Raw genomic sequence first — 25,649 nt, 5'->3', positions numbered from 1 at the left:
TATGGAACATCACATTGATAAACAGTAATTAATAAATAATATATAGCAATTAATTGGAAAACATTTATAAATCACAAAATCAGTAGCTTAGCATTTCAATAATAATAAAAAAGAAATAAAGAACTGTTTTTTAAGAAAACCACAAACGCGAAAGGTATTAGAAGCTATGGTACTTAGTACCATGCATGGGCTGTAGAGGCCTCTGTAGCCGAGTGGTCAGGAGCGTTTCATGCAGTGAGCGCTCCTGACCACTATGTTATCAAAAGCATTGAGACACCACAGTATAATCACGTGTTATATAAAATATCAGCAATGATATGGATAATGTAGATGGTGTTATGTTACTGCATTGGTGAAAGTTGGAATATACTTTGTTCAGAGTCAAGCAAATTGATATTTGGACTGAAGCTCAATGAGTTTGAATGTGAAAAATGTAGCTGGATGTCACATTATAGGATCAAGGAGCGTGTGCAGTAGCACACACTCCTTGAGCTTGAACCAGGGTTCAAGGCCCTGACTGCTAAATACAGTTGATCTGCCAACCCACACTGGACCAGCGTGGCAGGTTATGGTCCATTTCCCTCAACATGAATTGCTGAGGAGGCTTCCATCCTGCAGTGGGTTGATAATAGCTGCAGTTTACCTTTTTTTTTTTTTTTTTTTTAATGGGTTGTAGGTTGAGAAGTTACTCATTGAAATTAGAATTCAATTTCTGCAGACTGCAATTTTTAGGAAATACATATGAAGGAATTAAGTTGTTGTTCCAAAAAGCTGAAGTTGAAGGGATAAATGAGGAAGAAGAAAAGTTGGTTCTGTGAGTTTGAAGTTGGCCAGTAAATGGATGCTGACTGGTTGCAGCATGTGATCAGATTGGTTTGGAAGAGAGGGGAGAATTACACAAACCAATTCAAAAGAACAATAGCCATGGAAGTATCTATAGAAGAGGCATGCAGCAGAAATAAAACATCTATGAGACAGAGATTGGAGAGACTTTGTAATAGATGGGTCATTAATTAACCTGAGTGCCCTTTTCTGAATAGAGTCTGGAAGCCTGAGAGAAAGGTTTTGTGGGCACCACCCAAGATATGGGAACAATATTCCATGGTAGGGCAGATTTGAGATTTGTATAGAGAGAATAATTGTTTAGAAGAAAAGTAACACTGAGAGCAAAAGAGAAAATAATCTTTTAATGAGCATACTAAATGACTTTTCTTACTCACACTAACTGCATCTAAATTATGAGGAATAGTGATTATTATAGTAAGCTCATTTTCAAGTCTTTTTGTTCCTGGAAAATCTGCAAGAAAAAAAAAAAATCAGCATAAATCAATATGAAAGAAACCAGTTTTATAACAAGTTATAAATTTAGAGGATTGTGTACATGTAAACTTTCTGAAATTAGGATCTGGAAAACTTTTGCTACTTATTTGCTATCAACTAAAATGCACCAAACTGTTTTTTCTATAAGTATTAAAGCACGTCATATACCACAAAGGGGAAATTACACGTCATTATTAAATGCAATAAAACAGATCATAAAGTTATTTGTTTTGTTTATATGTTCTAAAAGTATTTTAAGTTGTTTTTTGTTTTGTTTTTTAAATTTTGTTCAGTTACACAATACTGTTATTGAAAATTTTTATATTCTGGTACCTTTCCTTTTGTTATTATAAAAAAAAAGTTTAAAAAAACCTCAAATATACAATATGAAAATACAGTACAAGTATATAGAATAAGTATACACAAATATACAGTACAAGTATATAGAATAAGTATACACAAATATACAGTACAAGTATACACAAATATACAGTACAAAAAATATATAATATTGCATTAACATGTATATAAAAAGGCCAAAATCAATGCTATTTACTCAACTAAATGCTGAAATTAAAATATAACATTATTAAAAGAAATTCTACATAAGCATGTAACATTAATATCAGAACATGTGAATACGAGATATGATTCTTCACCTACTGTCTTCATATGAAAATTGAATAGAAGTAGCCTTCACTTAGCTTGTTTCAAGGACATCTGCACAAGTTGGTTCATACTAAAGGCATTTTAAAACACAATAGAGTTTTGCATTTTAAAACACAATAGATTATTACATTTCATTTGACATCAATTATATGAATTTTATTCTGTTCTTTTGACAAGACTGAAAGCATGCTGCACTCAACATCTGTATTACTGTGAGGAACAATAAGGATTAATGAAACAATTTTAGATATTCTACCATACTTCAAAATTCTAACTGATTCACAAATATTGTCTAACCTAGCAACCATTTTGCATCAGTTCTAATATTATATGCTAATGGCTGAAATGTCATTCATCTAAAGAGTTGTGAACTGCATCCGAAACTTCTCCATATCTGAAATGGCATGCGAAAAGTGTGAAGAATATTTTTATTCTGGAGGTGGCAGCCAACACAATACATTTGAAAAACAATATTCATAGAAATTAAATGTATTTTTTAAGAATAAATAATTAGAATTAACCTTTACAATTTACAAAAACCAGAAAGTTTACAAAAAGCATAAATCATAGAAAACAGAAGTGCTACTAATATGTAATAAACCAGTGTTTCTCAATCTGTTTAATAACATGGTCCAACCGTAAATCTAAATCATAAAATTTGACTTCTCTATCTGTTTTTATTCATTAAAATATATATTGTAAACTACTTTAAACCAGTCTTAAAAAGCTTCAGACCTACTAGTTCAGAAACTGCCATGAACTAAAACAAAACCATGGCCCCATAGTAGATCACATGCGATTGCTGTTGAAAAGGACTACATTTTGTAGTCCTCAGAGATACACTATGTTATCAAAAGCATTGAGACACCACAGTATAATCACGTGTTATATAAAATATCAGCAATGATATGGATAATGTAGATGGTGTTATGTTACTGCATTGGTGAAAGTTGGAATATACTTTGTTCAGAGTCAAGCAAATTGATATTTGGACTGAAGCTCAATGAGTTTGAATGTGAAAAACGTAGCTGGATGTCACATTATAGGACCAAGTGTTAGATGGATTTTGGAGACTCAAGTTAGCGTTACCATTAGCAGAGGCATATGATGTAAGAAAGCAAGCCTATACATCATCATCCAAAAAAACCCATTTCACATATCCATTTGCTCTAAACATTTGTCTCCTCTGCCTTGAATTTATTTAAGCTATCAACTTCCACAACAACAGATGGAAGTTTGTTCCAGCAATCAATTACCGTTGGCTAAAGACAAATTTCTGCACATCTATTCTACAACTGTCTTTCCTCAATTTGAATTTATGCCCCATCAGGTTTGTAATCTGGGCAAGAGGAAGAATCCCATCAGCATTGAGCCTGCTGAAACCATTCAAGGCCTTATACACCTCAATCAGATCACACTGCAAGTGCCCAGATGCTGCAATTTGCAGAACTTAAGCCTCTCTTAGTAAGAGGACCCTTTCGTTCCCCTCACCAATCTTGTTTCCCTTCTCTGTACTTGTTCTAGCAACTCTACATCCTTCCTAAAATGAGGCCCCCAGACCTGTATGCAGTACTCAAGGCACGGCCTGACCACTGCCTTATACAAAGGATAATCACCCCCTTATCCCTACTAGCAAAATTCCTGTATATCAATGACAACACCCCATGACCTGCTCTGGCAGCCTGTCTGCACTGCTCAAAAAACTTCATATCTGACTGCACAATTACCCCCCAGGTCTTTTTCATTCTCTACCACCCTGAGCGTAGTACCACACAGTCAGTACATTTCTCTGGGGTTACTTCTAGCCACATGCAGTACTTTACATTTGTCAATGTTAAATTTCAGTTGCCACTTCTCAGCCCATCTGCTCAGCTTTTCTAGATCCTGTTGCAGTAGCATACTGTCATTAACAACTCTGCCAACCTTTGTATCATCTGCAAACTTGGGCATGGAAGACTTTTTCCTGAATACCACTGTACAGAACGTTATACAGAATTGAAAAATCAAAGGAGATGCAAAAGTTGAATCACAAGGCATGTGACCACATATTTAACAGAAAGAGGTCTCGAACAGCTGACAAACAAAACTGCCATTACAGCTGCAACAAAATCATTTCAGCAATTCAGGAGCACAGAGGAGAGATTTTCAGTGTGATACTAAGCATGGCATTGCATAAGGATGGTTTAAAGCATAAGCTGCAACCAGAGCCGGCCCGAGGGGGGATGCGAACGGTGCGAGCGCACAAGACCCCGCGCCGCTGACTAATTTTGCAAAATAAAAATGGTTTCATTTTTTTTTTGTTTTAATACTGTCGCAAAATCTAGCGACATCGCCATAAAATGGCCATATTTTTAATATACATAAGAAATAAAATGTCAATAATCATGTTATTATCATTATCTGAAAGCCCGCCAAGAATTCTCCAAAGAACACGGAAAAATATATTTTCTTTCAAATATATTTAAAATATCTCTCCTTACAAATAAAATAATAATTATATAATAATTTATTGGAGTTTCATTTGAAATTATGGAATAAATATTCCCCACAAATACAAATATATAATGACAGCTGATCGTACATCGTACGTTTTTATCGCGATTCGCGAGGTGTGAAAATAAATAACATATATATTCGTATCTATTTCGCAACATGACTAGTAGAGACAGAGATGCAGGAAGAAAGTATATGTGTGGCTCTGATAAATTGAAAAAAAAAAGAAAGAGAGAAGAAATTATGGAAAAACAGAGGAACTCCCTTGCAAAATTTTTAAAAATCGAAAATGTGCAACAAACTGAAGAAACGCATAATTCACAGTTACTGGAAGATCAAACTTGCGGAAATGAAATTACGCCCTGCAACATCCACGAAAACGATCCTGATCATCATAAAGCCAGCTCTCGTCCTAATGAAGAGGAAGCGATGATAAGAAAACTGTAGAACGGAAAGATAATCATGAAGCAGAGGGAAACGTACAGATGGAGGATTTTTTGTCAGCATCGAACAAAGAACAAGATGAATTATTCCGAGGACCGCAGCTTCAAGAGAATCAACAAAGCGACAAAGACGAAAATGTCAATTGCCTGGTACTTGGCCCGAAATTATAACTGATAAATTTAGAATGGCTATCATACAAAATGGTGTGACACAAGTAAAAAACTACGATTTTCCGAAAGATAAAAATAACAGAAGTTTTTCTGAAAATTATTATTTAAGAAAATTAACGAATGGGGAATGTCAAGAAGGTGGTTACTCTACTCAAAGTACAAAGATGCCACATTGTGTTATGCGTGTAAGTTATTCTCTTCAAATACAGCTTCTCTGTGTTTAACTGGACTTAACGATTGGGTACATTTAAGTTCGCGATTAAAAAGTCATGAAAAATCAGAATATCATTTACAAGCTATGGTCAAATTGTTACAACTTGAAAAGAATTTGAAACTTGGAAACACTATTGACAAAGAACATGAAAAAATAATTAAAAACGAAACACAGCGTTTAAAATGTGTTTGTGAAAGAATAGTGGCTGCAATTTTATATTTATCAGAGCATAATTTGGCGTTCAGGGGCAGTAGCGATGCTTTATATAAACTGCACAGCGGTAATTACTTAAGTCTCGGCGCCTCTGTAGCTAGGTGGGAAGGAGCAGCAGTGCGTAGCAGACGCTTCTTGATTAGACCGGGGTTCGAGCTCATCACCACCGGATGTGGAAAGGTCAGGGAATGCCCACCACATATCACGGAGCAATATGGCCTTAGTTGCTAATGCTCCTAAAAACCAAATAACAACCCAATCATGAAACAGCATTTGGATCGGTGCATAGAATCAGCATCGCGTTCCTATTTATCTCATAGAATACAAGATGAACTGATTTCTGCTTTGGCTAAAAAAGTTAGAAAGGAAATAATAAATACAGTTAAGAAAGCTAAGTATTTCACAATTTTATTAGATTGCACTCCAGACGTAAGCCATCGAGAACAATTATCTGTTATTTTAAGATATGTTAATTAGATAACTCTGAAAGCGATGTGAGTATACAACTTTTTATTTGTTTTTTTGAATGATTTATTTGTTTTGAAACAGTAAAAGACTGGACAGGAAAAGGGTTATCAGCCAAAATTGAAAGCATATTAGAAAAGGAGGAATTAGATTTAGGGAACTGTCGAGGACAGGGGTACGATAACGGAGCTCATATGAGAGGTTTATATAATGGCGTGCAAGCACTTATCCCGCAAAAGAATTCCAAAGCACGGCATATGCCCTGCAGAAGTCATAATTTGAATTTAGTTCTTGGAGACATTTCAAAATCATCTTCTCTTGCAAATTCATTTTTTGGGACTTTACAAAGCATATATAATATTTTTGCAAGTTCTGTGATACGCTGGGATATATTAAAGGAGCATGTCAAACATCTTACTCCAAAACCACCATCAGAAACGAGGTGGGAATGTCACCTCGAAAATGTGAAATCTGCAAGATACCAAGTACCACAATTTCTCTAGCTTTGAAATACCTTTATGAACATACCAGTGATGTGAAAACGAAATCCGAAATCCAATCAATCGAAAATAAACTTACTTCGTTTGAATTTTTATTAAGTTTGGTCATTTGGTATGACATACTGAATGAAGTAAATATTGTGAGCAAGATATTTCAAAATTCAAATATAGATATCGGTACTGCAAATTCACATTTAAAAGGCCTTTTAAATTTTTTTGAACAGTATCGTGAATCGGGATTCAAATCTTCTTTAATAACTGCAAAGGAAATAGCTGAAGAATTACAAGTGACATCTGAATTTAAGAATCAAAGAACTGGACGAAAAACAAAGCAATTTTGTTATGAAGGAACCAATCAGCCTATTTCATCAGGCGAAGAATATTTCAGAATTCAATATTTTCTAGTCATAATCGATAGTGCGATTATTTCTTTTAAGAAAAGATTCGAAATTTATCACGAACATAAGACATCATATGGTTTTTTATATAATTTGGATAATATTCAAAAACTGACTGAAAACGATCTTCTTAAATGTTGCAAACACTTAAATGCGACCTTGAAAGACGAAATTGATTGCATTGATTTATTTAATGAAATCAAAATTTGTCTTTGAGTTTTGCCTTCCAGGATCACAATATTACAAAATTTACTGAAAAATAATTTATTTGAATTGTATCCAAATTTTGTTACTGTTCTGAAAATTATATTAACCTTACCAATTACCGTCGCATCTGCAGAAAGATCTTTCTCAAGATTGAAAATAATAAAAAATTACTTGAGATCTAGCATTAGTCAAGAACGATTTACCTACTTAGCCATTTTATCTATCGAATCCGAAATAGCCAAAAAACTAAATTATGATGATATTATCAACAAAGTTGCTATAAAACATGTAAGAAAATGAAAAAAAATCACATATTGTGACCTTATTCGATTAAATCGCGTACCAAATTGTATTTTATAAGTATATGAAGCAATTATTTTTCTTATTTGATTTAGTAAAGATTTTTTTGTGATTGAAATGTTAATTTTATTAAAATAATTTAATTATTTATCATTTTCATGTAATCCTTACTAAACCAATTTGTGCAATGTAATAAATATCAAATTGCAATAAATTATTTTGTTGTACGAAATTTGTATCAAGGCCCTGCGAGTCAACTTTGCACCGGGTGCCGCTTTTGTTCGGGCCGGCCCTGGCTGCAACATACAAACCCATGATCTCTTCTTTCCAAAAATACATTTGGAAAATAACAATCCACAAATAATTTATACACTAAGGCGGGTGAAGTGAGGTGAAACTGAATGGTGTAAATGAGAAGAGAGACTTGGGGTTTATGACACGATTAGACATGAAAGTTATATTTCTGTGTTAAGCAGGCGGAAATGAAGGTGCATGGTATGCTATCAATGATTTACCATACCTTTGCAAATAGGGAAAGGAGGTTATAGCACTGTCATACAAGTCAATGGTAAGGCTGCATCTGGAGTATTATGTTCAGGTCTCAAGGTCTGAAAGGGTCTAAAGACTCAGCTGGTAAGCATAGCAGAGGAAAAGCCATATATGAAAGACTACAGAGATGTTTGTTACAGAGACTGGAAGTAAGCAGCTCAAGCAAAATAATGACAGCAGAATTTTGATACTGAACTAGGACATAAAAACCAACAGACATAAATGCAAACCATTGAAAAAAAAACTGACAGAGGACCTCAGGAAGTTTATGTCTGGTCAGTGTGCTGTCAGCCAGCAGAATAAATAGCTTTCCTGGATAGTTATGGCTGAGCCTGGTAGCTGGATTACTGGTACCTTCTGGCAGCAGGAAGTTGGGTTTTTTTTTTGTTTTTTTTTCATCTGATACAACAAAAGTCTAGCTTCTTTATGTCTTTTGGCTTTACAAAATACAGTAAACCCCCGCTATTCGCGGTATCTGTATTCGCGGTCGCTGATTTAATATAAAATGAAACCTAAAAAAAATGTGAATTTTAAAGTGCCGTGAATATTTTCCGCCATAAAAAAACATGGGCGTGGTTAAAATTATCTTTCTCGGTCAAAACAGCGCTCAGTGGGTGGGGGGGAGGGGTGACAAAATCGCGAGCGTGGATGTTTCTCGCTAATCCTTGTTCAGTATGTGTTATGCGCTTGTCGTGGAAAGTTTTGTCGTTTGCTTTTAATTTATACACTTATAAATTAAATAAATTTATCAATTTATAAATTGATATGCTTACAAAAGTGATAAATCTACCGTTTTGCAGTGTAAAACAGAATTTTCGAGTGTGTTAACGGAAGAAAGTGACTTTATTGTGGACAAGTTCTTTCTAACCCATACAAAAATATGGCTACGAATAACAAGAGAAATGTGAAAATATGAAAGAAGGTGATGACATTAGCGAATAAAATTGAGTTATTAGACAAAATTTCTAATGGTGAAAGTGTCTCCTCAATGGCAAAACATTATAAAATCAATGAGTCACAGGTACGATCAATCAAAAAATCGGAAGAAAAAATCCGCCGTAGTGTCTGTGAAAACACGCTAATTGCTTCAAAAATTTGCTCTGTAACTCGTGATGTTAAATTAGAAAAAATGGAAAAAGCTTTGAATTTGTGGATAGAAGACCGAACTCAAAATAAAATTCCATTAAGTTCACTCATCATTTGTGAAAAAGCAAAACTCCTTTATCAACACTTTAGCGAAACTGGCGATAGCACTGGCGGGATATGTTTTTTTAGTTAGCAAAGGCGCTGGTTTGAAAGATTTGTTAAATTTCTAATAAATATTACATTTAATATTAAATTGTTTCTTATTTTCATTTCGATGCCATATGCTTGCATTTCACTATGTACTGTCTATGTACATAGTCATATTATGAAGGTACATATAATACTTACATAGACAAAATTTTAGACTAGTTTTTCTTATATATTTCATACTTTGGAATGGAATCCCTTTATTACTATGGGAGCCATAACTCAGTATTCGCGTTTTCGGTATTCGCGACATTTCTCAGGAACATAACCCTCGAATAGTGGGGGTTTACTGTACTAATATAGTAGTGAAAATGTGATGATGTGATGCTTTTCATAGTTCAGTAAATAGGTTGTCAGACGATGATATTCGAAACAATGCTGCAGTTTCTTCACTGATGGAATTTTATGGTGAAAGGCCAAACACATACCAGCAGGGCAATGCTCCCTGCTATGAAATGCAATGCAGGATGCCTATGTTTGAACAGCCCAATGCTGTTCAAACATAGGCATCTATACTAGAATATTCACTATACTCTACTGGAATAACTATCTGTGGTGTGAATTGGAGAGGCATGTGCAAAATTGATCTGGAAGGTGAACACATGTGGCATTAAAAGATTTCAAAATTGAGGACTGGTGAAATACTTCCATTTATACTTGACAAAAATTGGTGGACATCTGCCACAAACTATCTGCTGTACTGAAATACAAGCTTATACCATTTAAAATTGTTTTTTCATTATTTATATAAATGTTTTCACTTATTTATTAACACTTCTGTTAACACAGCTTGTATATCTAGAGACAGAATTGTTGTCTGCTGTAAAGCTGTATGTAAAATGGACACGGTTAACAAAAGGAAACATTTCAGCTTATGAATTTAAAAACATTATAACAAGAAACTATAATTCTAAAAATTAAAGATATGTCTAGACTTACTGTTGTTAGCTGATTTGATGATCTTTCTAAGTTTTTGCATTTCTTGTTCAGCCTCAACAAAGTCTATTTCTCGAGATTCTGTAACCGGTGACACAAAGAGAGAGGGATCTGTTCCAAGATAACAGCAGGTTAGATTTCCTTGCTCAGTCAATAACACTAAAACCCCCTTTAGATCTCTGAAATGTAATAGTGATATTTAATGGAATATACTTTTTTTTTTTTACTAATAATAATCAATATATTATACACTGTTACACAAACTGAGTACTATATTACATTTAACATAAGCAAACTTTACTCACAGCTATCAACTTTTGATTTTCAAAAAGCTGGAGATTGGGTAACCATAAGTAGGAGGAAAACAGAAAATCTTTTGTAAAGGAAGGGGGGGGGGCTAAAGTCCACAAAGCACCAAAAATTAAATTTCACTGAAAACTACATATTTTATATTAAAATACAGTCACAGGATTGTTTACCAGTACAATATGTTTTCAAACATTAGCTTACCTAGGATTTTTTTCTCTGTAGATTTTTGTTTCAATTGTCTGTTAGACAGCAACTGATTATAACTGCTTCAAGAAAGATACCATTGCAGACTTGTCCTCTGCAGAAATGTTGAGTCAAAGTTTTATTTATAACAATTACACTGCTGTTTAGATTTTGCTGTCAAGAGCATTTTAAAGACTTCATCAGAAAAAGAAGATTTGAATTCAGTTCTCTTTTTTTTTTCCCTCACTCTGCTGAATATTCTTAAAATCCTTGGTATGATCTGGGATAATCTGTTATATTTCAAGCTTATTTCTGCACTTTTCAATTTCCAAATGAAGTACATCTATACATCAATTCCTTCGTTTTTTATAATTGTATCTGGTAGGGTCACACATTAAAATTAGCAGTGTTGATACTTCAAAATAACTATTTTTTTTTTTTTTTTCCAATGATAATGAGAAGTACTGAAACCTTAATTTTTTTTTTTTTTCACGAAATCGATTAATTTCAATTTGGTTCAAAAAGCTTGTTTACCAAATAGCACTACAAATGAAAAATTGGTTCTCCAAATACAATTATATTTAAGTAAAGTTTAAGAATATTTAACTTAACACATCTGAAAAGTCATTTGGCAAATTATTATCTATGAATTCTATGAGTTTGGAGCTAGCAGAATTTTTAACTGCCATAAATAAACAAAGTTTGGTCTTAGAATTCATGATAGAAAGTCAGCTAGCCACCTAACTAAGTCAACAATTTACCAAATTTATTCATCAAATCATACTGCTTCTGCTGAGTATATTAAACAACTGAAGTTGTAACATTTCAATGGATAATATTGGCTCACAAATTACCTTAACAGCACAACATTTGTAGAACTGCACTAATGCTTTTTTTCCCTTCAATAAACTTTCAATTACCTAACCATATATAAAACTATGACTATTACCAATCAGTTTGTCATCCATCAACTTTTTCTGATGTTTATTATGTACTATCTCTGTATTTGTCTCTCATTGTTCTTCTATAATTGTGGTTGGCAAGGAAGGCAGCCTTTATAATTTATTGATGGGGAGGATGGCGTTTTGGCTCATATTTCTAGACTATCAGCAATGCAAGTTAGAGGAGTTTCCATCAAGTACATATTTCCTTTGAAAATAAATCTTTAATGATATTAATTTTTAAAAACTTTGTAAGTTCTTTATGAATCATCATTTCTTTTTATATTGATAGAGGGCTTCATTCCCGGGCTGTATTGTATACATTGTGTTAGAAATGCAAAACCTGCAGAAAGAAGTTTGCTTTTTTTTGACTAACTGAACAGTAACAGCAAACTATACTCAGGTGCTTATTGTGACCACATTTGTTAATAGAAATAAGAAACTCATGGTGGATTTTTTAAAAATTCTGAAAAATAGTTTTACTATTTTTTTTTGTAAAAAGAAAAAGACGGATTGCAGTGACGTAAAATATAAAATATGACGTACTGCATATTTTGCAGTACGTCAAAAGACGGAGAAAAAATATATTGTGACAGTGAGATGGTGAAGGGGACAAACCGAATTGAAAAGACAAGTTCTCCCTTGAAAACCAGAGTCAACAGCCATGCTTATTATAAATACGGACATTACTTCAAAAAATGGTTAAATGTAATACAGAAAAATTCTAAAAAATTATTATTAATAATTATCCTATTTAGCTGATAGTAATTCTTTGTGCATTATGTAAATAATGTTATTAAATGAATTAAATATATAGACATTTTACTGCCACTGATTTATTTACTTTACCTAATTTTTCTGTCATTTTCTACACTGGCAAAGTGTACTTGTTAAAACTTCTTCATTACTAACTCTTTTTTGTAGTATATACAGGAAGGGAGGCAGAGTGGTAAATTGTTTGGTTTTGATACATTTTTTTTCAAATGCAGGCTTACTGGTATCCACATAACATTAAATTTACTGCTACAAGTATATACAGCTCATCTCACAAGTATTTTTACCAACTGCTGACATATATTCATATACCAGGGATTAATAAGGAACAGTGTAGACAAAACAGTAGCCAAATGAGTAGGATGTTTGTCAATGACCTGATATGTTCTGGAATCTAGCAGAAGAGATTCCATGCAATACAGAATCATGATGAAAATGGTTTCCTTTAGATTTTTTAGGGCAATTTTGTGTCTGTGTGCATTGCTATTAAGCCTACTGCAGTATCCTAATATCATTTAGATACCTAACTGCAAGCATTATAATTTTAAAGCAATGTACAGTACTTTAAACCTATATGTACACTCCTTCAGAATCTGTTCCTAATCTCAAGACCATTCTAGTTGCTCTGACTAAAATGTTTTCAAGTTAATCAGTTGTTTCTTACATATTATAAGCTCCTATATGATGACTTTCAAAAAATATATTAGGATTTTAAGTATTTCAAAATGTAGATATCTACTTAAATGACTTCTTTTTAATTAAGCAATTAAACAGACAATAATGTGAAGCAATTTTATATACTTACCGAAATGTAGCTCTCTGAATGGATACAGGAGCATAAGGTAAGTGAGATGCCCAACAAAGAGTATTATCTTGGTATATCAGCAAACTCTGAGTATGAGTGGCTATAAGAATCATCAAACTTCCTTCTGTCTCTATAATAATTCAGATTTAAAAAAAAAAAAAAAAAAAAAATCATTTTATCTAAATAAACAAGGAAGGTATTATATTTCAGTAAGTTATGAATTTACTTCTCCAACTAAGTCCTGATGTTAAAATAATGTTTACGCTTTACACATTATTCAATGTGAGCAGTGACTATCTGTAAATAACAATGCAAAAAAACTATACTCTTAACCTTTAAGTTGGCACAGCTGTAGCTACGTTTTGTCACTTTAGAGTATTTGATAGAAATTTCTTAATTTCTTTTAATTTAAATTTTAACTTTAATTTTTTGGTGCCAACATGGGCAGCCTTGTGAGCACCAAAAATCTTCTAAAATTTATACATCTAAATTATTACAAATACAATTTCCTGCTATAATACCTTTGTGTTTTATTTTCTTCCTCTCTTCTCTCCTGTTTACTTGTTTGTTTTCTGTATTTGTTACTTGCATTACTAGTCTTAATTTGAATTATAAAGTTACTGGCTATATATATATATATATTTATATATATAAAGTTACTTACTGCCTTCATATGCAAGAAAACACGTGGGATTATAATCCATTTTCTTGATACATCTGAGTGTCCCATTAGGTTTAATGGTAAAAAGGTTTCTTTCACCTAAATAATATCAAATACAAGATGTTCATACTGGGTTCATACTTCATACTGAAAAAACAAATGGGAATCAAAACAGATATGCAAAATGAAACTCCTATGAGTTTCATTTTGCATATCTCTTTAAATGAAACTCATTTAAAAATTATAAATGAGAAATAAATGCAACCTTTAATTAATGCTGGCATCACATAAATTATAATCCTAAAAATTTTGTAATATGTAAGCATTATGTAAAACTGGGCAACATAAGAGTTTCAATTTTAGTAATATAGTAATATACAAAATCTTCACGACTGCAGTAATGGCTGGAAAATGTTAAAAGGTTAAGACTTGAAACAACTAAAGAAAAAAGTCCTGAGAGTGTGCAGGTGATTAGCACTGATCTCATAAAACAAAGGGGAGTGGAAATCACTTTGGGTGTTCTGTTATGATTGAACAAGACGAAGGATATTCTGTTATTGGCACACTATGGCCATAGTTGCTGATACGCCTAATAAATCCCTAAACAAACAATATTTTCTTATGACTGGATTTTCACTCACTTAGCTTAACTATATGGTGAGGAGCTTTGCCTCAGAGGCTGGGAAACATCATACTATATAAAGAATACTGGGTTTTATTAGTTAACTAGAGTTGAAATCAGAACAGAAATTAAGAGAAATTTTATGAGTAGGTTAAGTTAGAATTATAAATATTTAGTTATCCATATTTTTATAAATATATTGCTACTGCATGCAGAAAAAGTGTTTGATTCTACATAACATGCTGGGAGAGAGGAAGTTGATCTTGATTCCAGAATATCTTTTGTCTGAAAATTCCAGTCTTTTTTTCTTTTATGATTATGAACAAGATAAACAGCATGCCTTCCTATGAGAATCTGGTACTAATATAATATTTGAACAGCATGTTATGCTAATATATGAAAGAAAAAGCACTTCACCTATGTAATTTTAAAAATCTACTTATTCTTAATAGTCTAAATATCATATGCTTCCTGGATTTTTTCTCCTCTGTTTCTTCAGTGATTGTTACTTGCTATTGTAACAACACAATAATGCACTGAAAGACCAAACTAATTTGCAAAACATAATATTTGTGACTTAAAATCCACAAAACATGACATTTAGACTGAGAATATATATTTTTATTTTTTAAGATATTTTTATATATTTTTAAGATTTCACATGGGTGAAGTTCTACTGGCATTCCCCTCCACAAGCAGGGTTCCATGGTTTTTTAATTATTAACTCAATGGCTGATTATTTTAATAATCATTATGCCTTACAAAACTAATAATAATAATTAATACAGACAAAATTAATTTCTTCAATACACTAATTAATTAAATTAGAAACTCAGAATATGGCTTACCTAATACAAGTATGGCAGTATGAACAGTGTTCTGATGAACAACAGCAACATCTAATGCTGCTTCTCCTAAACTGAAAGACCAATCAGCCTAAAATAAATTATTACACCATTAAGATTGAATTATGCCATTGATCAGTCTGTTTGCTTTTAGCAAACAAATGTTAACTAGGTTAATCATAGTATAATCATTATTTTATAGTTATGATTTATAACTTTAAATTTTTTTAAGTCAACTAAAATATTCCATTAATACTTAGAATATTAACAAAACAGTATTATTATCGATAAAGAGTGCATTTAACCAAATAACTTTAATCCAATCTTTGACAATGTTACACAGAACATCTGCCTGGCAGCTAAAATCAGAGGAGGTCCAACTTCTCAATCCAGTGAAAGAGAGGAAAATCAATCCTCCTTTTCCCTTTTTAGTTTATATTTATAAATGCAGAATTTATTGTGTATTATTTAATGTGTCCAGTACAATACAGTTTGTGAAAATTTCTTAATCTGAAGGTTAATATGAAAAAGAATTCATCTTCCATTGAATTTTAAATACTATTATGATTGAAAGAATTAATAAAATGCAAAACCTGCTTCCTTAAAAAAAAAAAAAAAAAAAAGAAAAAGAGCATGCCTTTAACTCCCTGAAAAAAAAAATTCATTTTTCATTAAAAGTATTAGACAATATTAGAGAACTTTACTGCAATCAAGCTATATGCAAGAAAACAAATCTTGCACCATCATACAATGTTTTTTAGGTTACAGAGGTTAACCATGTGTGGGAAAACAAATTATACATCAATAATAAAAAGAGAAACTCTCAAAATCTTACTGATCAGGGCTCAATAAGTTCTAACTCCCACAGAGATATTTGAATTACAAATATAGCCACATTTTTCTCCTAACAAAAGACTACATGGATGACAAATTTGTTACAATGTCTGAAACCACAGTTTATAGTACAGTCCATTCTGGTTATTTGGGACACATCGGGACTAGTGCATTTTGACCCGATTAAGCAGCTGGCCCAATTATCCAAAGTTTCACGTAAATAGTTAAAAATACAATGTACCCCCCTTTACAATTGGTTCACTGTACAATCAAATCACGTTACAACAAACTCAACATAGTAAAGCACCGTTCACTATACGATGTGCAGTAAGCGCCGGTCATTGTGATCACGTTTGAGTATTGAATTTTAATTCTATTAAACAGCAATTCTAATTAGCGAAATAGGAGGAATATTATCCACAGACTATAAAAGCAAAGATATATTAAGCACAAATTTACCCTTTATTACCTTACCAATTAAAAAAATTAAATGATACGTGAAAATCGGAAGAATATACGTGATAATCGGAATAATTAATACGTACTGTAAAATGTTCATACGAACTAGTTGACATTTCTGTTCACTAACATTTGTGGGTGGGGGTTAAAATTTAAAACAGTAAAAAGATAAGCAATCAATAACAAAGAACACGGCACACACAAATTGCAAGTAATACGATACACACAAGTGAGAACGGAGTAACGAGTTACAAAACTTTAAAAATAGGAATGAAGAGAAGAGATGAAAATTAATTTTTTTATATGATTGAAGATTTCATAGAAGTGTAAAAAACACATTTCACCATAATAACCCACAGAATTCCAGCTGTCGATATTATCACAAATTCAATAAGATCGAGTTTACTGTCCTTTCTGATAGATTTCACTAACAAAAAAGCCCAATAAACAAGTGACTGCTAAATGTTTTTATTGTTTTATGGTTGTGACCTCCAGAATTTCGACCGAACCACGTGGTACCATCGGAGACAATCGCAGGGTAATCTCCAGTGCTGCGGTCTCCTGACCCGATTAAACGGAATGCTGTCCCAATTAAGCGAAGTAAACCCTGGCTATTTTCTCGATTGGTTTCTATTTTTTAAGATTTGCCCCAAATAAACAGCTGCCCCGATTAACCGGTGGCCCAAATAACCGAAATCCACTGTATTACACTGTGTGGTATTGTTTGTCTGTGTGTGATTTAATAGCATTAAAACTCTTCACTGCTATTTATTTAATAGCAATAAAATGGTAAACTGAGTTACTTGTGGATTAAAAAAAGTGACATACACCTGGACACTAACTGATTGATTATAAAGTTCTATCTGCTTCAGATATATCTCTGGAAGCCATTCTTTATAAAAACATATAAAAAAAGTACAATATATCTTTATACAGAGTGCCAACCTGTACTTTAAGTTAGAGCATTTCTAATACTGAGTAAAGAAGGCAATGGCATTTTATTTTGTTATAATAAATAAATTAATATATGTTTTTAATCTCTAAGCAGCCAAGGCCAGAAGAATTTAAAATTTTTCACAAATACATACATATTGAATTATTAAATGGCAGGCCAATTTAGAATGCCGCAGTCACAATGAGCTATGCATTTTTTGTGGTAGTGTACAGGCTCAAATTCACAACTTCTTTACTTGTGGCTGCATATGCTTGTTACTGGACCACAGCAGGCTTTAGAGAATGTGTGATCACCTATCAAGCTACATCTGTTACCTTGCTAATACTCAGAATGTATTTCATAAATATAACAAAATACAACTTTTCTTTCAAGACAACTGTACTAGCTTATAATTCAAATTTTTTTATGAATATAAAGATATAAAAAGTGAATATGAAGCTCACCGTAACTCGCTTGCCTTTAACAATATTTTCTGATTCTTCCTTGGTATCAGCATCTTTAGCTACTGCTAATATTTGAAACCTACAAAAAGAAATGGCAGAAAAATATGAAATGCAAAGCTGATACTAATTTTTTTCCAATCATTTCTTAATAACAATATATAAAGATTTTTTGATCATAAAGACTATCAAAAAACTTTTTATTTATTGTTAAAAATTACAAATTTCTTCAGGATCTGTCTAGAAAACTCTTTTATTTACTGTCTTATGAAATTGCAATAAATATCTAATTGATTAATATTTTACACTTTGCTAATCTTAAATCAACAATTATATCATCTAGACTATAACTGAACAGCATAATGCTTTGCTGTGTTATATTTTTGTTGGAATGTGTTTGGAGTTATGTAAAATGAAGAGCATATGCACAAACCCTACTGTAATAGCACTGGAAAAAAAAAAAAAAAAAAAAATGCTGTGAAATATGTAATAGCAATCTCAACTACGGAGATAGCAGTAATTCTAGAAACTAAAGTAGAAAATTTCTATTCAGATTTGTAGGCCAGCATACAGGTGTCTTTTAGGTAACCACTGACTGAGAACTCTTTCCCAGTCCCCAACTATGCTGCCTACCAAGATAAAATTCATTTGTAATGCTATAACCTCTTAAGAATAATTTTAGCATTAGCATTAGTAGAGGCATATGATGCAAGAAAGCAAGCTTATATAGCATCATAGCATTTAGTAACCATGGAATAGTGAACCAGTGAGCAATGTGCATTCATCATTAAAGCAAATTATTAAAATGGCAATAGTATCATTGCTGTTCAATGCTGATTTCACCATCAATCATAATAATACAGTACCATCCACTCATGCCATTAAGACATGGATTAAGAATTTTGAAGAAATCAGTTATGCATAAAGAAGAAGCCTCCAAGAAAAGAAAGATGTCTCACACCCCCAAAATATTATTGAATGCTGTAAGACAGCTGATTTTCAATCATGTCAAGTCCAAGAATGGAATTATTTCTTGCCTAGCAAGATTACTTGATTTAAATGTGTAGTTTTTTTTTTTTTTTTTTTTCTGAGAAGCTATTTGAAAAGTAAGATCTATAATGATTTCCACACATCACTGCTGAGTTCAAACTCAGAATTTAAGAAAAAATAATCAGAATCCCAGTGGAAATGCTGCACTATGTAATGGGTAGTGTGCAGTAAATATTGGAGGAGTGTCTGTGCTGAGATAGAGGTCAGCTTGAAGATGTTATCTTCAAAATTTTCTTTACTAAAGTACAGAAAAAAAAAAAAAAGGGCAGCATTTTTGTAAATTCTTAAATAAAAAATTTCAATCAGTTTCAGTTTTTATAATTGTCCATTTTTTTGTACCTGTACTATTTAAAATAATTATTTGATGAATACAAAATCTGAAAACTTGAACTACACTCATCACTTACTGCAGAAAGCTTCTTTCAAAAATAGATTCTGAATCACTCAAATGCAAATCTTGGGTTAGAGATTTAATTTTTTAGTCTTACCTATTAACTCTTTCCTATTTATAGGAGAAAGTTAACAAGTAATTAAATGAGATTTTGTAACTGATGTAATTAAAAAGACTTCCACTTATATTTTCATATTTTTATTTGCTTACCTGTAACTATCAAGGGACCACGAAGAAGATGTTGTGACAAAGGAATCAGTTTTATATACATATCCTACTGGGCCAGGTATAAGAAAACCTGGAATAAAACGACTGAAGGCAAAACTTTCTTGTTCAAAAAATGTTAATGTTCCATCTAATGACTGAACACACATAAAATCTCTACCTGAAAATATAAATGCAATGCATAACTGAAATCTCTTTGAACAACTAGTATGTTACTTAAAGATAACTGCAAACACATTAAACATTAATGAAAATACAGATTATTTTTTTTAACTGGTATTAGCAAAAAAGTATTTTAGTACTGGCATCCACCCATAACCAATTTTATGTATGGTTTGTTCATCTCAACAGATGAAGTTAAATTGTTTGTACAGCTCTTGAATGTTTTTTTTTTTAATCAGACAACATAATCAAATCGTAATGTTAATGGAAACTATTTTTTTGTGCTTTAATATAAAAGCTCACTCTTTAAACAGTTCATTCTAAATAATTTTAATAAAGTGGTTACAAATACATCCATGAGAGACTACCACAAAAGAATTATGTTTGTCATAACAAAATAAGGTCTGTTGAAGGATTGTTTTTAAATGTATTTCACAGGCTGAAAAAAAGTGTGAGAATTTTAGAACTTAGCAGAGATAAAGACAAAGAGTATGTAAAAATTGTAATACAGCAGAGGCATAATATAAACCTCCTACACGAGAGTATAAATTCATGAATTTGGAGTCATGAAAAAAAAAAAAAGTTCCATTAAGAAAAACAACAGGAGAATATAAATGCTAATTTAAAGAAGCAAGTAACCAAAATCCTCAAAATAAACTGATAAACTGGTCATGAAAATCTTTAGCTTTGAAGTGCCAAATAGAAGTTTGTTTCTCGGACTGTAGGCACATATTATTTAACCAAAGCAAGCTAAAAATAACTTTTTCCAATAGTTTACTTTAGGGATTGGCAACCTTTCAGGAGAAATGTGCCATGTTCACTACAGTGTTGGATCTTTGGTGCAATATCAAACTTTTGAAATCAAGGTGGTCTGTATGTAAGAGACCTACCTCCTGTTAATCTGAAATAACAATTATATGTGGGGTGAGTGGCAAGTTCTGAAATGCATTGGTCAGCTACAAGGCTAAATTAAACTGTTAGTTTCAATTTGTTGTTCAGTTTAAGTTTACTCTGAAATTATTCTGAAACAAGGTGGACAGGCTTCTGTCATTGTAGTGACTTTTCTAGCAGTGCCCTGTTATGATGATTATCTGAAATAATCTCATGGCAGTACCTTTAGTACTAGTTCGATAGTTTGCTAACAACTGGTTTAGCTAATTTATTTTTAGGATGGAACACAATTTATCCTTTGGTTTGGATGGGTTGGATTAGGTTATTAACATCTGGGCAATTGAGGCTATTATGTATCTGTGTATTCTTAACAAGTGCCACAAGTTCTAAAGTTTATCAATATATCAACAAGACTCACACTTAAATTGTTTGGAATATGCATTTTTAAAATTGTTTTATTTTTATTCCAACATTTTTGCTATTTTATTCTTCTTAATTTGATATTAATTAGGTCTTTTTATATATAGCCATAACTGGTCCCAAAATCTTAGCATTCTCTTGAGACTTCAATACATATGCACAAAGTATTACAACTACTACATGCTTCTTGTCTTAATTTATGCTAAAGTCTAAAATTCCTCCACATTTTTTTTTTCAAATATAGTGAAGCACATGCACACAAACACACTACAAAGAATAACTGTTGAAGACCTTCAATTATATTTTGTTACTGCAAACACAATTTTCATGAGGTAGGCCTTTATACGTATTCATAAATTATTCATTGAAATTATTTAGAATATAACTATTAGTAAGGAAAGGTGAGCCTTTTTATTAAATTGATACATCTAATTGCCAAATAAGCCAGGGAAAAATAGGCTTTCTGACAATATTTCTGCAATTTAAAATAATCATATTCAACTTAATATATGATTATTGGGCGCCTCCGTAGCCAGGTGGGCAGGAGCAGCAGTGCATAGCACACGCTTCTTGATTAGACCGGGGTTCGAGTCCGTGACCACCAAATACGGAGGATGCAGAAAGGTCAGGGAATGACCACCGCATATCCCCGGAGCAATATGGCCTCAGTTGCTAATGCTCCTAAAACAAACCAAATAACAATAACAAATATGATTATTACCCAGCAATCCAAAAACCAAGAATATTAGTAAATGTACTCTGTAAATGTAAGTGTGTGTGTAGTAAATGTAAGTGTGTGTGTGTGTGTATGTGTGTGTGTGTGTGTGTGTGTGTGTGTGTGTGTGTGTGTGTGTGTGTGTGTGTGTGTGTGTAGTAGTAGTAGTGGTAATGGTAAATGATGCAAGAAAGCAAGCTTATACAGCATCAGCCAAAAAAAAAAAAAAAAACTACACATTTCACCCACCTGTACCCTCCAAGAATTTGTCTAGTTCTTTCTTGAATTTATTCAACCCATCCACTTTCACAACAACAGATGAAAGCCTGTTCCAACGATCAACCACCCACTAGCTGAAGGCAAACTTCCTCACATTTATCTTATTTGAATTTATGCCCCCTCATGTGTGTAGTCTCAGCAAGTGGAAGAATGCAATTAACATTCAGCTTACTCAATCCATTGAAAGGCTTCAAAAACCTGAATCAGATCTCCCCACAGGTGCCTGGTCTCGAGACACTGCAATTTGCAGACTGAAGCCTTTCTAGGTAAGAGCACCCTTTTGTTCCCTTCACCAGTCTGGTTGCAATTCTTTGCACCTGTTCCAGCAGATCTACATCCTTCTTAAAGTCAGGCCTCTAGACCTGTATATAGTACAGTCAGTTCTGCTATAACGTGGTACATGTGTTCCTAAAATCTCCGTGTTGTTGTATTTCGTGCATTAAAAACAACAGGGCTTATGAGAAAAATACTGTGTGTGTGTGTAGTAGTAGCAATGGTAGAGATAGGGACAGAGCACTCAAAAAAAAATGCTCGGTCTGGTAAAGTAAAACAGTTTATATTAAACAGAGAATAATTTATTTATGTTTTTTATATGATTGAAAAGGAAGGAGAAACACATCTCACCATAACATAAAAACCCACAGAATTCCAGCTATCGGTATTATTGCAAATGCAATAACATTGAATTTACTACCCCGTTTATAATTAGACTGCACTAACAGAAAAGCCCAATAAACAGGGAACTGCAAAGTGTTTTTATTATTTTATGGTAGTGACCACCAGAAATGCGCTCCTCCACTTGCGCTATCCCACCTCATGAAATTTCTGTTCGGACAGAAAATGTTGTGAATATAGCAAATGATAAGATTGATAACAGTGCTTCTGACCAATACATTTACAGTAAATGGGAAATATAGCTCTCACACATTTGACATTTTTTAAGCTTCATAAACTTGTATGTATTGCTGTGCAGATCACTACACATTCAGCTTGGTGCTGGGTTTTACATTCACCTGGTGTTACTTGCAGGCAAAATCGTGCAAGAGCCAATGCAAAAATCACATTATAGTCGCATTGTTTACTAATATATCAATCATGTTGGAGCAAATTGGCATTGCAAAAATGCGCATTATAGCAGAACTACTGTACTCAATATGTGGCCTAACCATGGCTTTACACAAAGGAATAATCACCTCCTTATCCCTGATAGCAAAGTTTCTGTATATCATTGACAACTATGCAGAGAAATAGAGTGGGCCAGTAAATCAGAATGTTTTATAATGGCGGATTTTATCTTCCCAGATAATAACTGGAACTTGTGGGTTGGTCACTCGCACACTTTATTGGATATTTGAGAGGCAACCATAGGGAGTAATACTCTTGATCTAATTATCAGCAGTGATTATTCATGGTAAAGTATGGTAGAGAATTTGCAGATAAAGGAACCACTAGGTGGCAGTGATCACAGTGTACTGATGTGGGATTTACTTAAAGATGTAACTACCATCAAGGGTAAAGGGAACAGTTTTTGCTTTTGTAAAGGTGACTACAGTGGTAGAAGGGTTTTTTAAATTCTATACAGTGGGACCAACCGATGATGTTACCAACAGCAAATTCTAAATGGGAAGCATCCATGGAATTAATTTTGGAAGCTGCTAGGCTTTTCATACCAACTAAGCAATACTGTTCAATGTTTAGGCCCAAATGGATGTCAGATGAATTAATGAGACTTGTGACAAAGAATAAAAATGCATGGGATGTATATGGTGACACAGAAGCCTATGGTAGATATAAACTAGTCTGTAATCAAGTCACAAAGGAGGTTAGGCAAGCAAAAGCAGATTATGAGAAACCTTTGGCAAAGGATGCAAAGAAAAACAGCAAAGACTGCTTTATTTATACAAACTCTAGAAGGAAGGGGATGAATCAGATCGGTTCACTTGATGTCGGTGGTTTGACTGTTGATGATCCCGCTCAGATAGCTAGCAAACTAAATGAGTAGTTTGTATCTACACCACATGAATTCTGTAGCAAAGTGGAGGACAGAAGCTTATCATACCGTAACAGGGAGCTAAATGATTTTGTAATAACTTAGAGCAAAGTAGAGGAGAAATTTTTGAAGTTAAACATAAAAAAAAGCACCTGGGGTGGATGGGATCTATCCAGTTATATTGAAGGAGTTAAAGTAAGCAAATTAAAGTAAGCAATTAAAGTAAGCAAACCCTTAGCCGTAATTATGAGAGCATCGTTGGACTCTGAGGAGCTCCCCTTGGACTGGAGATGTGCAAATGTATCTGCAGTTCACAAAGGGGAATCAAAGGGTGACACAAGTAATTACAGAACTGTCAGTTTAACTTCTGTTCCATATAAAATAATGGAGCCACTGGTTAAAGAAGCAATGCAGGATCATTGAGACAAGACTGCAGTAATAATTCAGATTCAGCATGGGTTTGTTAAGGGGATGTCTTGTCTGAATAATTTGATTGGATACTATGATGTGGTCACAAAGGAACTGGATATAAAAAATAATTTTGATATCATATACTTGGATTTCAGGAAAGCTTTTGATATTGTTGAACATGGAAGACTATTATACAAATTGGAGCAATATGGTATTAAGGGCAAGTTGCTACAATGGATAAAAGGATGGTTGAGTGTGGTAATCAGTGGACACTGCTCTTTGTGGACTAATGTTATTAGTGGAGTCTCCAAGGGTTCGTTGCTGGGCCCACTGTTGTTTATATTTATCAATGCTATTGATGAAGGTATATCAGGCTTAATTCCAAGTTTGCAGATTGGCAGGGTTGTTAATAACAGTATGCTGCTGCAACAGAATCTGGAAAAGTTGGACAGATGGGCTGAGAAGTGGTAAATTCTCAGCCCATCTATCCAACTTTTTCAAAGTTTAACATTGACAAATGCAAAACACTGTGTGGTACTACACTCAGGATAATGGAGAATGAAAAAGACCTGGAGGTAATTGTGTAGTCAGATATGAAGTTTTCTGAGCAGTGCAGACAGGCTGCCAGAGCAGTTCATGGGGTATTGTCAGTGATATACAGGAATTTGGCTAGTAGGGATATAAGGGGGTGATTATCCTTTGTATAAGGCAGTGGTCAGACTGTGTCTTGAGTACTGCATACAGGTTTGGAGGCCTCATTTTAGGAAGGATGTAGAAGGGCAACAAGACTGGTGAGAAGAATAAAGGGGTGCTCTTACCAAGAAAGGCTGAAGTTCTGCAAATTGCAGCATCTGGAGACTAGGAGCTGATCGAGGTCTATAAGGCCTTGAATGGTTTGAGCTCGCTCACTGCTGATAGGATTCTTCCTCTTGCTCAGATTACAAACCTGAGGGGACAAAAACTCAAATTGAGGAAAGACAGTTGTAGAATAGATGTGCAGAAATTTGCGTTTAGCCAGCAGGTAGTTGATTGCTGAAACAAACTTCCATCTGTCATTGTGAAAGTTGATTGTAAGGATGTAGCTTTTAGCTTTGGCTTTTTCATCTTTTTAATTTA

The 25,649-nt window shown here is 33.2% G+C and overlaps 1 protein-coding gene across 1 annotated transcript in view; it reads right to left on the bottom strand.

Annotated features, from left to right (window-relative positions):
* The window catches only part of BBS9 (Bardet-Biedl syndrome 9), a 176,899-nt gene that overhangs the window by 95,252 nt on the left and 55,998 nt on the right, over positions 1-25,649 (bottom strand). Inside the window, exons 6-12 of the mRNA XM_090371508.1 lie at positions 19,651-19,825; positions 18,003-18,081; positions 15,315-15,402; positions 13,848-13,943; positions 13,184-13,313; positions 10,175-10,350; positions 1,221-1,297 (exon numbers count right to left, since the gene is read on the bottom strand). Coding sequence (XP_090227634.1) covers positions 1,221-1,297; positions 10,175-10,350; positions 13,184-13,313; positions 13,848-13,943; positions 15,315-15,402; positions 18,003-18,081; positions 19,651-19,825 — 821 coding nt within the window. The remainder of the gene's footprint in view (positions 1-1,220; positions 1,298-10,174; positions 10,351-13,183; positions 13,314-13,847; positions 13,944-15,314; positions 15,403-18,002; positions 18,082-19,650; positions 19,826-25,649) is intronic.

This window comes from Mastigoproctus giganteus, chromosome 4 (genome assembly GCF_048544385.1).
Source record: "Mastigoproctus giganteus isolate SK-2022 chromosome 4, ASM4854438v1, whole genome shotgun sequence".
Classification (NCBI taxonomy): Eukaryota; Metazoa; Arthropoda; class Arachnida; order Uropygi; family Thelyphonidae; genus Mastigoproctus; species Mastigoproctus giganteus.
Note: the sequence above shows the minus strand (reverse complement) of the source record. Positions and strands in the feature narration are given on the sequence as shown.